At 42.1% G+C, this 16887-nt stretch overlaps 2 protein-coding genes across 2 annotated transcripts; one reads left to right on the top strand and one right to left on the bottom strand.

Annotated features, from left to right (window-relative positions):
• Positions 1-5839: 5839 nt before the first annotated feature.
• Positions 5840-14167, bottom strand: acox1 (acyl-CoA oxidase 1, palmitoyl). The gene is made up of 14 exons (XM_068750580.1): positions 14059-14167; positions 13491-13650; positions 11248-11408; positions 10682-10789; positions 10348-10467; positions 10137-10252; positions 9701-9870; positions 9163-9325; positions 8538-8728; positions 7893-8072; positions 7343-7445; positions 7082-7225; positions 6678-6884; positions 5840-6500 (listed from the first exon to the last, which is right to left on the bottom strand). Exons 1-14 carry the CDS (start codon positions 14165-14167, stop codon positions 6450-6452), a joined length of 1983 nt encoding a protein of 660 aa, XP_068606681.1. The 3' UTR covers positions 5840-6449.
• Positions 14168-14528: 361 nt separating this feature from the next.
• ten1 (TEN1 subunit of CST complex) lies at positions 14529-15916 on the top strand. The gene is made up of 3 exons (XM_068750589.1): positions 14529-14644; positions 15060-15217; positions 15765-15916. Exons 1-3 carry the CDS (start codon positions 14556-14558, stop codon positions 15914-15916), a joined length of 399 nt encoding a protein of 132 aa, XP_068606690.1. The 5' UTR covers positions 14529-14555.
• Positions 15917-16887: the final 971 nt, after the last annotated feature.

Here is a 16887-nt window from a genome sequence, read left to right as displayed (position 1 = left end):
CCGATACGTCAATACGGTTGTGAAAGCCTTGAAACTGTCGGGGGATCGTGGTTCACGAAATCGATGCAGGACCCTTGACGTCTGCGGAAAGGATGGAAACTGATACCGGCTCACTCAAAAGCATAGTTTCCAACGCAGTTCCACGGCCGGGTTAAACTGGCTAAATGTTCTGCATTACGTTTACACCAATACGGGTGCGTCTTTCATTTCTGTTGCCGGTGTTTTCAATTACGTGATATAAATATTTTAAGTCAGATTTAAGGTCCTCTGGAGACACACGGTGCCTTCAGGCAATCTAGCGGGGGTGGGGGTGGGATACACCCATTTAGCTAATGAAGTAGCATTGGCAGAGGGACTGCTGCTGCTGACCACAGTCCATCAAAGCAGACTAGCAAACCGTCTTATCGAGAGATGTAGATGCATTTTATCGAGTCATCCTGAAGTATAAGATATTTGAAACATTAAAAAACAACAATTGAAACAATCGTTATAGCAATGTCCCCCCCCCCCAGCCCCAACGCTGTACAGCTTTTCAACCGAAACTGTCTGAGTGCCAGTATCCTTATCTGCAAGGAGAAAACTCTTCCTTTTAGAGATAAAGCTTTCTCAACAATGTTAGTCCAAAGATGTGAATTTATGAAAGTGTCTAGTTTGAAATCTTCTTACAAACCCCAATTTTTATTAGCATATATGAGTTTAAAAAAAAGTTAAAATATTGGAAAGCCATCATTATAACTGAAAGCATTTGTTAGGGCTTGTTCTAAAATGTAAAGATACATTTTATAAGCTCAATTAACATTTTCTTCTGTAGACTATTGTCATAATAAGTTTCAGCCTATCAAACCATGGCAACTGCAAAAAAAAGCACAATTATTCTGGCTTTTATTGCGGCTTGAACGTCCACTATTAAGGGAGCTTTAGTTTCTTACTTTCAGCACGTCATAGAAAACCATGAAGACAGACAAAATGAGACACCAGTTACTACCATCTGCCTCCTCTGAAAGTAATCGCATGCTGTGCTTTTTTTTCCATTCTTCTCACACCCGAGCCAAGGGAACTGTTTATAAACTACAATCGGACTGGACTCTGTTCTTTAAAAGATGCTGGCCGAATGTTATATGTACAGGTCCTAATTATATCCATGCTAAATTTCAATACGCAAGGGAAAAGCATATTAAACTATAACACATGTATAACGTATGCAAAAGCAATTAAATCCTACAATCTAGTAAATGCAATTACTAATGTGCGATTAAAATTAAGAAGCATCAGTTTACCGAGGAGTGAGGGATGAATATTTGCAGCTTTTTTTTTTTTACATTATTGAGACTAGCGCCACTAAAAGAAGTTGAAGAGACGATGATAAGACAACGACTACGTCCTAACAGACAGCACGTCTCGCACAGCAAGTGTGTGGACAACTACAACAAGTGTAACATTGTGAGTGGGCTCGCCCACACTAACAGTGTGGGCTTCTACAGTAACATGAGATATTATGTAATGATTCTACCAGTCAAAATGCCTGCTTCCCAAAAGCACATTGGAAATATACAGGATTTTAAACTGTCTCATGTAACAGTAATGGAATTGGGCGGCTGCAGATTACACTGTTCTAATTATTAATGCATTTAAATATATGAATGGACGACAGCTTTTCTGAATGTATTTTTTTTTATCACTATACAATCACTACATAGAAAGGATAATCCCTATTTTGTGGTATATATATCACAAAATGCATTTTTCAAAATAATATTTTATAATTTCATAATAGTTCCAACAGTCGCGTAACTTTATCAATTCAGTTAAGCCTGCTTGCTACTCAGATTTTTGTTTAATGAAATCAAATTACTCTTACACTGGCTCAGAGTTCACACAAAATACTACAAAATAAAGTGATCAATTATTTTGACAAAGGCAAAGCGTAATGTTTTGCAATATTTCCAACATGATAAAAGGATTCGTGCAAACTGTATTTGCAAATTTATGATGATTGCAGTTTTCCTGAATTCCTGTGATGCTGGAAAATGCTCTAGACCAGAGAGGATGAGTGTAGAAGAGCTTTACAGTGCATAGACGAGCACGGTAGCAATAATATTAAATCCTCATAATAAATGTCATACAAATGTTTTCTAAAGGTGTGCAACGCCTTTGATCCGGTCTGTAAGCACCGTTACCACGTCTATAGGGTAAGAACCGAGCTTGCTGTCACAGGAAAAGAAAATGCATGAATTTCAGTGGCGTCTGGTTGCTTCAACGGTCAGAGCAACGATGGAACGATCAATAACCACAATATCACTTAATGATTAGCGTTTCTCCTGACGTTCACTTGGAGAGTCGGCCGACACGCTCGGCACAAACCCATCTGGGCTGTCGGAGAGGAAGTACTACTCCTGGCTCTAAAGATAGACCCAGGTAGGGTTCGGTGTACAAGTACATAAAAAACGTACAATTAATTACGCCATACATCTTGAAGCGCTCAGACAACAATTAAAGTGACTGTTACAGCACATGCATGGTTAAACTGAGGATGAGAACTGGTGGAATATATTAAATATCATTTCTAGTCACACATAATGATCGTCTAGAATTGCATGTATATACACCTTCATTTTAAAAGTCCCCCAATAAGTCTGCCCTTCTTGACCCCTAAATCTGGGGGAGACACTTAGGACGACTGAACCAAACCTCAGCCTTCATACCATCATCTGATAATAGCACGTTCATCCCGCGAAACAAATCAATAGTTTCATTTTGAATGCACAAGTAGCAATTCAAGTTCGCTACAAAGGCAAAGTGACGAAGAGGCCCTCAGCCTTTCAACAGCCTGCAAGCCCAGACCTGCAGAAGATCAATGCTCATTTGGCGTTTACAACCGGTAGAGCTACACCGTCAAGCGTCACTAGTCCGGCGACAATGTGCACGTCGTTAGCCAGAACAGCTAACGTCTGAGGGCAGGGGTCAGAGGGAAAAATGTGTCAGCTGGCCCGGCCTCGTTTACTGAGAAGGACGAAGCAGTTTTCACAAGCGCGGACGAACCGCATCGCCAGAGGGTACACGAGTTCAGACATTCTGGATCACGCAAGACCCGTGAGAAAAGAGGAAACACTTCCAAGTCACAATCGCCTTAAAAGGACTGATTTCAGTCACATCAAGGGTTTTACACAGCAAAGCCACAGAAATGTAAATGTTTATTTGACGGACGGCAACAGGAAAATATTTTTTCAGCAAAAGATGGGAGGTTCAGAGGCAGTGGAGGTTGCGTCAGTTGATTTAATCTATGAGCTACGAGCATTCTCATTGGTCTAAATCGTTTCATATTCATCCAATCGCCAATCTGTTAACAAACACGGTCAATTTATTTGATTTTCCTGTTGTTTGACAAGATCATTTTAAATAACAATAAAAATAGCCCCCCCCCCGACCCCCCATCAAAAAATAAAAATCTAGACAATTCACAAAATTAATCAATCTGAAAAATAATCAGCAGAAATCCACAGATCAGACGAAAATTGCCGTCCGTGTTATTGATCATTGGGAATCTCTTCTGACTGTGGTGTGACAGGACGCTGATAGAGCAGGGGTGGAAAGCTGTTCTCGGGAAGCGATGACACGATCCGGTTGAGAGAGAATGGAGGGCCGACGGTTTGCCTAACTCCAAATCAAAAGAGCAGTGAAATATGATCCATCAGGCAGGGCACTCGTGTTTGATAAAGCTGTGGTAAAGTATTGATAAAGGTAATTATGAGGAAACTGAAACATCTGTGCAGATGAATTCTAAAGCACTTAAACTTTACATATAAAAGAAAGGGCATCGATATATTTAACCTCTTCCGGCGGGCTAACTATCAATCCAGGACGGACCTTCGACATTACGCACGTCGAATCAACGGCAGGTATTTTTCACAGAAAATCTGTGACTTTCTATTTTACACACGGCAGCTCGTCGACACAGAGCTCGTTGCCGTGGAGACGCGCGACCTGTTGGATTAACATCCGCTTAATTTCCACCCAAACTGTTCTCGTTTGTGTCGGGTCACAGTTTTCCCGGACGCAGCCTGTTAACTCGGGAGCAGGCGTGCCTTTGCAGAATGAACGAGCAAGCACGAAGAGGGACATTTCACAATGATTTCCATCAATCGAAAGCATCTACACATCCCATAATCAGCACTCACTGAAGGTCACGGAGGTCAAATGATGTTGCCCAAATCCTCTCAGGGGTCAAGGAGGTATGTCGTCATCATCAGGTGACGTGGTTCCTATCTAACCTAACCAATCAGCACGCTCACCTTCGGACACCGGCTTCTCTCATGCGACGTAACGCACGCGTACGCGCACAGTTAGACCTCTTTAGAAGACATTCTTGGGTCAAAAGAGGAAATTAGCAGAAGTAAACCGAAGCTGTTACTTTGAGAGAAAAGTCCCACAAAAAAAAAAAAAAAAGTCAAATTGAATGTAGGATTGTCCGGATTCCATTGGTAATAAAATATATATAAAAAGCTAAACTACATTTTAGGGCATGGTTAAATTCCGTTCTCGCATACTCTGAAGAACAAACAGGGGGGATCGACACATGGCGACTATAATTAACATGAAGGGGGGGGGGGTAATAGAGAGACATTTGAGATGAATGGTGGTATTTGTCCCGGCGGGCAGAACCAACAAAGGGCTTGCCGAGGCACGCTTTCGGGCTGGTCTCGCGTAGAATGAACGCAGCCGCCGTTTGCGTTCGCTTCGCATTCAGAGAGCAGCGTGGAGCCGCTTTGCGACACACCTTACGTCGCTTCACGTCCAAAACGCATCAAAGACCAAAGCCACAAATATTTCATGTTAAAACACAACTTTCAACACCTCAGAAAACAAACGCAGGCTCCGGCGGGTCTGATCCCACTCACCTCAAAGAAGGGGAAGTTGAGTTGTAATTCATTAGAAGTCCGAAATGGAACGAGACCGCGACGACCGTCCGGCAGCGTCTCAAGACTTCCCTTTTTCCCTCTCCGACATCCTTGTTGCGGGTCCGCGGGGGGGGCGGAGCTACTCCTACAGCCTTGTTGCGGGTCCGCGGGGGGGGCGGAGCTACTCCTACAGCCTTGTTGCGGGTCCGCGGGGGGGGCGGAGCTAGTCCTACAGCCTTGATGTGGGTCCGCGGGGGGGGCGGAGCTACGTTTTATCATCCACAGAGGGAGACGGGCAGGGACTTGTTTCACGTATTTAAGATAAGAAAGTTCTCTTACACTGTTTATTATTTGTGGAATGTAATTAGCAATCTTATATTTTAAGTTTTAACTAAATAAAAAAAATATTTTTACACATTTTATAAAATATTGGTACGCTTTCTACAAAGCTAATAGACTGGCCAGAAAGTGATTTTTTAAACAGGAAGGTTAAAAATTAAAGCAATGAGATACAGATACATCCTGAAATGTTAGATACTACATTTTCTATCAAGCACGTTGGTGCTGTCTTTAGTTAGTTAGAACATCCCCTCTGGTTAATTTCCATGTCTCACAAACTCCAGACACCGATAGTAACACAAGACCCCCGTTTACACTGAGGTCTTAAACACAATCCAGATTCGAAGACTCTCTGATTCCAGAATCTAAATTGCTATTCATAATACATAAATGGAATGAACTGATGTGATCATGTTTAAATTTGGAGACTTTTTTAATGAAGGACGTAGCACTGAACTGCATTGTTATTTTGTCTGTGGAGATTGTCAGTATCCCAGACATTGTAACCCCGTGTTGCATAACGCCAACTGGATTTGTAGGGAATTTATTTTGAAGATGCTTCTACAATTCTTGGATGAGAGACATGCCTTCAAACTTTTCCCACAAGTGCAATTTTTATTTCAATGATTTCGGAATAAACCACCACAGTGTTTAATGCCACCCTAAATAAACCTTTGAAAACCGATACATCCTTCCATTGTTTCCAATACGTTGTCTTTAGAGTTAAAAATATATCCTACATGGTGCAAATGAGAATAAAGGCAGACACTTCCATCTTAGGAATAGAAACAGCAGCTGGGAGCTTGTAAACATGTTCTCCCTGAAGTTAATTGGGACTTCTTTATACAATATAAACCTTTATCAGACTACAGAGAAGTTTGATGCTAAAAATCATACATTTGAACATCATTAAGGCGGCATGAATCAGTTTAATAATGTTAAAAAAAAGGTGACATTTAAGGCTTATTCACTGACAAGTCCTTCCTGATGCTGAAAACAATCGATAAAAAGTCATGGATAAATTATCGTTTATATAATAACAGTTACGACAATAAGTACAGCATCTCTTCAAATTAAGATTATGGTCCTCGTGGAAACAACTCATTCAGATTTGTTGATAAAATAATCATTAGACCTACTGACATTCATGAAAAGAAAAAATGTTTGCACAAAGAATAAAGGGCCATGACCAGGGATGAAGTTGGAAGGGACAGCTCACAGTTTGGAACGCAGGGGCTTCAGGTACTTGTGGAAAGATTCATGGACCTGGGGAGGAAGAGAAGGTGTAAAACGCCACGAGCAATAGACATGCAACAATTACAACTAGAATTTATATTCTGTTACAAGGATTCTCGGTCTAAAAAAAAACCAAAGCTCCAAATAATTAGAATTGCACCTGTACAGTGACACTGATACTATCACACATCCCTTTCCTTGACTGACCTCTGTGGCGTTTAGGGGTGACCGCCGGGCCCACTCGAACAAGTGCTCATAGACATTCCCATCATATCTCCCAAGGACCGAATTCAGCCTCCTGTCAGCGAAGTCGAAGGAATCCACCAGCGCCACAGCGTTGGGTCTCAGCTCAGACAGCAGCCGCTTGATGCTGCCGGAGATCTGCAGCACCTGCGGGACACTCAGCAGTCCTGCCTGAAATAAAACAGAGGAAGATGTGGATGAAATCATCACGCTGGACCTCTCCCGACTGCAGAGACAACGAGGAAACAAACAGAAGAGACGATCCGTTTTTTTTTTGTTTTTTTTACTTAAGCTGACTGATATTAAAAACAAAGGACGAAGCACTGACTGTGGACCAACCACGGGTTTTATTTGTGTGTATTTCTGACCTGCAAGAAGTCTCCAGAGTTGTTTGCGATGCCATGAAGGGCATAGAGCAGAGCCAGGGCCGACATCACAGAGCGTATCTCTGCGTTATCAATCTCCCCCAGCTTCTCTGTGAACAGCTTCACTACAACATAGTGGCAGTGGGCCTGAAGACGACGACAACAACAACAACAAAAAGCCCATAGAAAATGTGGGATGAGGACAATATTGAAAGTCTGGCCGGTTTTCACACAGACTGCTGTTTACATTCAAACACAACTTACATCTGAGGCTCTGACCAGATCGATAGCGTTGCTGTTCCAGGCCTCCTCCTGGCTCTTGTGCTGCAACTCCTGCTGAATGCTCTTGGCTGCCAGCTCTATTAGGCTGCAACCACACACAAACAATCCAGAAGCAACCATCACATATAATATAAATGAATTAAAAATATTAAGACAATTCATAGCGCTCCAGTTTCATTTCTCCCTGCCTTTAGGCTTTAAGGCTAACAAACGCTGCCTGCTACAGAGCTGAACTTCCATTGTTATGGCTGATCGGTGTGTGTAAACACGACTTCTTAACACCGAATCTGGATGTTTTTCCTTTACCACTCAAACCTCTGAACTTACAGGTTATGAGATTAACACCCCTAGACCGGTTCACACATTTCATTTCACCACTCAATGCACAGCAAACATGGATCCCAAACCTGAATCTTAATTTAACTCAAGACTGAATTCACTTTTGACACTTAGCACGCATGTCCAAGTTAAAACGCTGGAAATATGATTAATAATTAAGAAGTCGTGTTTCTCTGCTGCTCCCAGCTCTTACAGAGCAGCTCGTAGTTTGTAGATCTCCACCAGGCTGTCCAGGTCCTTTATGTCAACGACGGTTGTCCCAGCAGCGACGGGCTGAAGACGCACACGCCGATGCTCTGCTTCGTTCAGGTACGACACGGTGCCACCCAGCTGCTGGCCTGCTTTAGCCTGTCGGTAGCACTTCACCAGGTATCTGCACAGGTAAACATTGACACATGGACGCTTGAGATAAGAGCTGGGTCACAGTGCACAATTTCTTTTTACGACAGTCAGAATAAACACAGCACACTCCTCCATGTCCGCTTTCATACGCCAGCTGAATAATTCACTCCCAGCCACGCTACATTTGGCCACCATGTGTGTATTTCTGGTACAGGCTCATTGTGAGGATGCAGTTTTGACAGCAGTAGCCCTTTACGAGACAAAATAATGTTGATTTTGAAACTGAACTGCTGAATTTTGCCATTAATTCTGATCAAAAGAGCAATAATTTAGGGATTCAGCACCACTTCTCTGGGTCAGACATCGAACCCAAAGTTAATTTTGTTGATGTTTTCCGCCGTGCTCCAACCGTGTGGTTATTTTAATGCATTTCGTTTCAGAATTGGTGCTTTTCAGACGTCACATTTGTGGCCATGCATGTCAGTGTGAAAGCTACCTTGCAGTCTGCAGCATCATAACTGTGTTCTCTCCCTCGTACGTGCACGCAGAGGTGAAATCCACGTAGAGGTCGGGCAAAGCGCTGCTGCGCGAGTAGCCATGGCCGCCACATGACATCCGGCACACCTCGATGCCAGCGCTGGTGACCCAGGTGGTGAAGGCCTTTAATCCCGCAGCCAGCGCATGGAGCTGTAAGATTGGGGGGCAAAGATGATTCCCTCAAGTCTAAAATGACACGCATTGCTGTGTGAATTCAAATTAAGCACGCTTCACGTGTCAGTTCTTAAATGTAACCGTCTTAAAATGCATCCTCAACCTGTTTTTTTTTTCTGTGAAAAAATCCAACTTTAAGTCATTAAGCACACCTTCAGTTTAATGAGGAAGAGCACGTTTTAATGCTTTTGAGCTTGCAGGGCTTGTGCAATGAGGTCTCAAGCGTTTGTCTTGTTCAGAGCTCTGCTGAGGGGCAGGGAGCCAGCGGGACGGTCGTGGGTGTGTATTTACCCTCTGAAAGACTCAGCAGCTTGTACGACACAATCAGCACAAACCAGCAACATCCAGCACCCTCAGCCAGGCACGCAGTCCGTGTTAAACACGCACACTTCTGCATGTCCAGTCAGTACCTCGGGCAGTTTGCTGAAGTCTCCCTCGCTGATGTCTTCGCTGATGCGGTGGTACGTTCGTGTCATGTACTGGCTGACAAATTGGAAGGCATAGGCAGTGGCCAGCAGAGGGAACAGCTTGTACTGCTGTGCCTGGTAATCTAAGATCTGGGGTTCTGGTTCTCTATGGGACAGAAAGAACATATGCTTGGGTTTTCATTGGCTCAGCAAAGGTTGCCGCTCACTCTCATACGGTCAAATCCAAAAGCAGTCCCACTTCCATATCAAATATACTCAATATATAAAATATACACGATATATAAAATATACACGATATATCGCGGGTTCTTCCACAATAATTAGATTGAGGCTTTTCTGCATTTGAATCTCACTCAAGCAAAAAAAGATTTTGGGAAGCTTCCAACTTCCAAAACTTCTTTTGAAGTTACAAGTGACTCGTTTGTGCAACATTTGTTCAACGTTTTAACTTGCAGCTTTTCAGGGTTGTACGTCCGTCCACTGTTTCCTGACAAGCCTTTATTTATTTGCACCGACTCACCCTGCACGGAGCTCAGACTGGTGACGGACGGCGCTGTAGCGGATGACGATGGTGCATGCTTGGGACAGGGTTCGAGCCGACTGGCCTACGATCATGGAGCGGACGAACACCATGGTGCCATAGGTCAGCTTCGCACTTGGCGGCTTCACGTAAGTTCCGTCTGGCTCCACCTTGCAGGGAGACAAAGACATTCTTACCTTCATCAATGTTACAATTCAGAGGATATAGTAGTTTGTGGGTGGATTATTATTTTTACTAACATGTGTTTCTATTATTTTGTACAACCCATTCAATGACCGTAGGGTCATTTACAGAAATACTTCTTTGTGTTATTCTGCACACAAACAAATCCCCGAGTAAAAAAAAATATATATATATAAATTGTCCCTCTGTATTATGTGCAGTGTATATATCAATGCAAGTGCTGTTCCATCACCTTGGCATATTTCATCAGCATGTTCTCTCGTGGGATTCGTACATTCTCTAGTTTCAGGAAGCCATTGTCAACCTCGACGAAGCCAAATTTGGGACCAATGTCTCCAACAACAACACCTGAGAGCGAGAGATGGTACAAAAGAGACTACGTGTATTGAAGACTAAAGAGTGACACACATACATACATCAGCCCCACAGCACACAGCGGTTACCTGGGAGGGGTACGTGTGTTTCCATGTCACGGATTTGTACGAGGAAAGCATGTAGACCCTGATTATTCCCTTGAGTGTAAAGCTGGGCTAGAACTACGGCGTAGTTAGCGGTCTTTCCAACTAGAAAGAGAGAAAGAGAGACTTAAATTAGTTCATGTCTAATTTTACTGACATTTTCTAAGCCTTAAAGAAAAATGAGAAATTAAAGCATTTACACATTTAGTGGATAGTCCATCGGATAAGAGGACATATCTGCGCTGATGATGATTACACATTTTAATGCTGCCGGTGAACTCCTAACACTGAAAAGACGCGCCGGTGTGAATGCACTTACGTCCTCCAGGCCACCATTTGATGGAGCTGATGGTTGGGCTGTGCAAGACAAACTCCTGTGTGGCTGGATCATATGTGGCTGTGGTCTCCAGCCCTCTCAGGTGAGTGCCTAGAGCGATGCGACCAATCAAAGCCCACCGAACACGGCCACGGAGAATACACACAAAAAGATCCCACGGTTGCAATGCACAAATTAATGATTACGCAACAGCAGCAGTGAAGCATTCAAACATTTATACATCAATCCTCAGCAAAAAAAAAACAACAAATCATTAACATTAGAGCAATATATACAGACCGCAGTAGTCAATAATATTAACATACATAAACAATGCTTGAACTAAAAAGATCAAATAGGGTAATTAGTAAAGTGAGAGGAAACATTTTCTGATAGGAGCGTAAGTAGGTCATCCTAGCTCCTTTTTAAATTAGACAGAAGAGGCCAATATAAAAGGAGGAAAAAATGTTGTGGGTGTTTGACAGATCTAAACCATAATTCAACAAAGCAACCAAATAAGTCATCCCGGTCTACAGGCCTGGCATTTCGGGCTCCTGTGTTCATTTTACCGTGGCCCATCTCAGTCTGAGCGTAGGTGCCGATGATCTTTAGGTTCCAGGCAGGCATGAAGAAACGGTCCATTTGCTCTGAGGTGGCTTGGTTGAGCAGTGTGGGTAGGAACATCCCCAGATGGAGATCCAAGGGTTCGGGCCTGTCCGAATGCACCGAGCTGACCCGCGCAGCAAGTGGGCAAAGGTTAAAGAAAGGTCGGTGGCAATGTGTCAAAGATGGGGAGAGAGAAGGATTGGAAGGTTGTGACATTTGTAATCCATGTAAATATAGAAGCATAGAGAGAATTTTGTATAAATATTTCAGCAAAAAATCACAGCGGGTGAGTGCAAATTTACATGGTTGAAATCACGGGGAAGTGATGGAAGAGATACAGACACAAGTTGAGAAAGTAAAAAGCAAGGATGAAGTGGCAGAATCAAAACGGCCTGCATGCATATCATACATATTGGAACGATACCATCAATTACGATACAATTACATCCAATTTGATGCAACACAACGCCACGGAGAACAAAACGACCAAATCTGGAGTTCTCCCATCGATTTTCATTTTCATCTTCCTTCCTCACTTTCCTGACGTCATCGCCGCCGTACTAAACAATAGCAGTGAGCCGGGTGCTGCAGCCGTTTCACGTCATACCCAGAATGCCTTGCGACGTAAACAACACTGCCAGCCCCCAAACAAAACGGATTTTATATCTTATAAGAAATAATTATATATTTCGGTCTATGTATTTACGTAGTAGCAGTAAATTCTTGTGCTTTCAGACCGATTTTCTAAACAGTCAGGGATCGCTTTAAATAGATTTTGTCCATGTACATCACAGCATCCGCTTTTACTTTGCAGAAATTACTACCCAATGATGGAGTACATAATACAACTACTTTTGAATTTTCTCTATGATTCAGACCTGTCAAACACCAACACCCAATCTCCTCCTGGTAGCCTCCCTCTTTTCCTGCCTGAAATATCATCCTAGCTCAACTTTCAACAGCATAAAATACCACTTTAAAACACAATGAAGTTGTTTCTGAAGACCTTAAACACTAACTAAATGCATTACAGGCTAAGTTCAGGACTGACCGTGACCCAGCTCAGTCTGGGCATACGTGCCAATCATTTGGTAGGATTCTGCCAGGGGTAACCACTTCATGACCTGCTGAGGGTCACACAGGCTTTGCAGGGTTGGGAGGAACATGACAAAGTGTAGCCCCAAGGCCTCAAGAGTGGTGCCCTTAGCAATGCTGAGTGAAGGAAAGGTATAAGATAGGAGACTTACGGTAAGTTCAGACTTGTTGACTCAAACTGGGATGCATTTTCTGTCTCATTTTCTGTTTTTTCAGGTCAAAGTTGAACTTTATTTGAAGCGTAGGCTTTAGTTTCTTGTTCAGGAACACTGAACACTGAACTAATTACTACTGCCAATGTTTTAGGTTCCACATTGAGGTCAACCAAAATGCAGGAGTACAGGAACAAAGCACACTGACAGTTTGACAAAGAAGTATGGAAATGATTGACTTTAGTCAATCAGTCACCATGCTTGACGAATGAGGGAAGACATTTTAGGAACAGAGTTTGTCTTATAATGTCCTTTGTCTAAAACATAAGGTAGCATTTCTTGAGAGGAAATCTGAAACTCAGCCTATTGCTTAGTTGTTTGATGAAGTTAGAGGAGAGCTGTGGAACAGAAATGTGATGAAATGGTCACAAAAATCGAATAAAATATGAAGATAAGGACAAAAGAGTGTGATTTAATAGCTGTGCTCACAGGATTGTGCCCAAATTACTTAATGACATCGTTACTGCATAGCAGTTAAAGAGCACGCTTGTTATATTGTGTAATCACTGCTGTAAAGACATTCAAGTCAAAGTGGGTGAAATGTCACCTGCACACATGCAAAATGCACGTGTCACCTAATGTTAAGTTTATTCACCTCTCCAAATGGTGGGTTTGACTAATCGTGCAATGCTCCACCTCAGTTCTCCATGCACGCAACCCTAAAAAAAAAAAAAAACGAAGGGCAAACTCGCGCTTTGCTTTGTGTTAAATAATCAGGATGAAAATTACAACCCTGACATTCCGTTGTCCTGATAAAACCTTTGGATCCAAAGTACACCTGCTTTCTGTTGCCAGCACTTGTGAAACAACAATCCTTAGACGAGAATGCATCCGCGTGTTTTTATCTCTACGTTCAAAGTGTGTAAACTTTATAACACATCAACTCCTTTACCACATACTTCTTGTAGCAGTAGATCTCCTCTGGGTCGGCAATACCAAACTCTCGGAGTTTCTGGATCATCAGGGCACTTTTCCTGACAGCCTGGTCGTAGCGCTCACTGCGAGACAGGAAGTTGGGGTCCTCCTCCTTGAAATCTGGGTCACTGACAACCATCGACTCTACAATGAATCGTGGAAATTAAATCAGAAATGCATCTTTTAATATCGAGAGCTTAAGTCAAGTTCTGTACTTTATGCATGACTGTACACGAGTGAACATCTGTAAATAAAATAAAATAAAAATCTGAATGCGTGACATCCTTATGAAAATATGGATATTAAGACAGGTCCGTCTTCGTCTGTCAGAATATTAAAGGTGTATAAGTCTTCTTCGTCGTACTGTTCTGATGAAACACGCGTGTACTAATATGGCATCATAATATCTCATCAGGTAATAGCAAGGGGAAACAATCTGACAAAAAAATCTGACACATGAAACAATGGTCCTGTGATAAATACACTAGCTTTTTGCTGCGTTCTTAGCAAACGTCCTCTCCCAGGCAGCAAGGTGCACAATAACCAACTCACCAATGTCTCGTCTTCTTTTGGTCTTTTCTGGACCCCCATCCAAAATGTTGGTTAGTTTTTCGACGTCGAAAGTGGCGCTTCGCCTTTCTTTCAAAATATCAGGATTCATGGCTCCGTATCCGACCAGAAACTGCAAGTATGGCGAAGAAGTACAATAACAAACAGATTGTATCACCGCTTCAGGCCTTAAGCAGTCATTCCCTGGAAGAGCCCACCCGAAACGCCGTCTTCTTCAAAGACACAAGCGCACGAAAAAAAAAACTACAGAGGTGGAGGCTAAAGTACGGTGGCCGACAAGGGCAAACAGGCTGCAAAGGCCAAATGTGCGACGATCCCGGAAGTATAGCCCGCCCTACTCTGAATCTGATTGGCTGAGGCAAAATAAGGCGTTACCTTAGTAGGATGGGCAAAATCACTTCCTGAATACATGCAGCCACTTTGTTTTTAAGCGCATCTCGTATATTTATTTATCTTTCCATTTATTTTTCTATACCAAGATGCTTCCCGCAGCGGCAATTTTCCATTTCCCGTGGGAAGTAGCTTCTGGAGCAGTGCAGGAAGGGAAATCAATTCGGACATTTGGCAGGTTAGCTGTGTTTTTTGCATGAGGGTGAGACAGGAAGCCCCTTGGAATATGATGTTTGTAGATGTCTTATTAGATTGCAAACATTGCTACAATTGTTTGTAAAAATAAAAAATAATCTGAATGAAGAAAATCTGAATTCATGCAAAGTGAAACACTTTTCTTTTTTCTTTTTTTTTTATCAATTCAGTATGTTCAGGTGTTCTGATCTCAGGTTTCCTGAGACTCAACATTGTAATATTTGTACATTAGCATGTTAACAAACTTCAATATCGATCTCATATTGATCTGATATTTATTTCCTGTCTTCAAAACTCCAGTTTACTTGTGCTTTTTCGTATGTTTACACCCCATCCCTCAGTAGTGAGTGTGTGCACCCTAAAAAGGCTGATTTTGACCAACGGCTTAACATTTTCAGACTGTCCTGCTATCAACCTGAGGAATCGAGGGCTACGCTGTCAGCTCAGCATGCTTCAGAAGAGCACCACGTGTTCATCCACACTTCGCTTGTGGAGCCCTTCAACCCAATAATTGGTGCTCAGTACTTAGTACTGGGTGAGGTCGACAATGCAGAAGGTAAAGAACAGACACAGTATTTTAGTCATTCAGTAATTTTCTTCCGTCCCAGCTTGCTCTGGCGGGGTACACCCCGAATGCGTCGCCAGCGCATCCCTGGGCCACACAGAGACAAACAACCACTCACGCACACACTATGGACAATTTTAGAGTAATCGATTGACCTATATTTCATGTCTTTGGAGGTGGAAACACGGGGAGAACACTTCTTGCTGTGAGACAAAAACTCTAACCACTATGTCATCATGATATTTATTACACATTAATTAATTTGTTTATTATTTTACTATAATTTAGGATTTTAAAAATCATTGAGTCAATGCTATATTTTGCACTAATTTATGTGTCATGGGAATTTGTGTAGTCTAAATTGCACTTGCAGGATTCATATATACTGTAATGATTTGTGTTGTGCTGCTCTCTGGTAATTAATTTCTTACGGACTCGTTGTTAGTCCTTGTTTTTGCCTAGGCTCATTTAAATGTAATGTATTTAAAACTAAAGATAGCACCGATTTTGATCTGCATCTTTTTTCTTTATCTTGCAGGGGTTGGGGTGATGGTCCGTGCCCGTGTGCTGAACTGTGTTGACGGTGTAAATATTGCTCAGCTACAGAAAGGCATCAATGAGCAAAGGTGTTTCTTCAAGGAGAGGGAGTGCAAAGCAGGGGATGCTGCGCAATCTGCAGATAAAACATAATCGGTGTCTTCAAGATTTCCAGAATGCTTGTTCTTTTCCAGAAAGTTGTGTTTTTTCGATCAAGCGTGAAAGACTTTGTGATTTCGTGCTTCTATGTCGGCAATAGCTGCTGCAGGAGGCATTCAAATTCATCCAGCCATGCGTTTCAAGAACGACGTGGCCTAAATGGACGTTCAAGGATGAACTTGAAAAGGATTTGGTCAAAAGTTAAAAGGTTATAGGTCAGATGACAACAACACATTCTTAACTACAAGTCATGTATTCAAACACTGAAGATAACATTCCACACAACTTTATTACTTCTCTGTTGGTCCATGAAAACTCGTTTTCATTGTTTGACATTTGTATTCAGGTACAGAAGAGTATTTGTAACATTAATCTTGGAAACTCACCTTGAAACGGAAAAGATTATGAAGCATAGCACACCAAAGAAAGCACAATGGATTCTCTGATATTCACATACTTTTTTCCTCACCAAAGATCATGTATGGTAATCATAAAGGTTTGCTTTGTACCAACATCTCATCTTGTTTTTGCTACCATGTTTACTTCTTGTGGCACGGTTTAATTAGTGCGTTATGCAGGTTCACGTCTGTCTTAAGCAGTGATCCCTACCTTTGTTTATAAAGTATTTATTAGTTCCTTAACAATGGAACAATTTTGAGAGATGAAAAGTCATCGATGTCACGTTAGCTAGTGTGAATGTTTTATTCAGATTTACTGCATTTCTTTATTTTCCATGATTGCATGGTTTTTGGATTGTTGGTCAGACAAAAATATCACAATGTCAGCTTGCAATGTGGAATTAAAAAATAATAATATTCTATGCACCTGGTAGATGATAATAAAACCACTGCTGTATTTGCAACCAGTATGGTCTTATTCACCTGTTGGAGTGGTGACCGTTATTTGGTGGAAAAATCTAAAAATTCATTACGTTAACTGGCTTGTTATGGGTTTGTAATGTCAAA

This window comes from Brachionichthys hirsutus, chromosome 17 (genome assembly GCF_040956055.1).
Source record: "Brachionichthys hirsutus isolate HB-005 chromosome 17, CSIRO-AGI_Bhir_v1, whole genome shotgun sequence".
Classification (NCBI taxonomy): Eukaryota; Metazoa; Chordata; class Actinopteri; order Lophiiformes; family Brachionichthyidae; genus Brachionichthys; species Brachionichthys hirsutus.
The sequence above is the reverse complement of the archived record's forward strand: the minus strand, read 5'-3'. Positions and strand labels throughout refer to the sequence as shown.

Bases quoted from the DNA above. Each gene is read 5' to 3' on its own strand.
- ten1 (XM_068750589.1), top strand. From the start codon at position 14,556: ATGCTTCCCGCAGCGGCAATTTTCCATTTCCCGTGGGAAGTAGCTTCT. The intron at 14,645-15,059 runs GTTAGCTGTGTT...TAACATTTTCAG, and splicing joins TCAATTCGGACATTTGGCAG to ACTGTCCTGCTATCAACCTG. The intron at 15,218-15,764 runs GTAAAGAACAGA...TTTATCTTGCAG, and splicing joins TGAGGTCGACAATGCAGAAG to GGGTTGGGGTGATGGTCCGT.
- acox1 (XM_068750580.1), bottom strand. From the start codon at position 14,167: ATGAATCCTGATATTTTGAAAGAAAGGCGAAGCGCCACTTTCGACGTC. The intron at 9,871-10,136 runs GTGATGGAACAG...TCTCCCTGCAAG, and splicing joins TGCTGATGAAATATGCCAAG to GTGGAGCCAGACGGAACTTA. The intron at 9,326-9,700 runs GTGAGTCGGTGC...TCTGTCCCATAG, and splicing joins CAGTCTGAGCTCCGTGCAGG to AGAACCAGAACCCCAGATCT.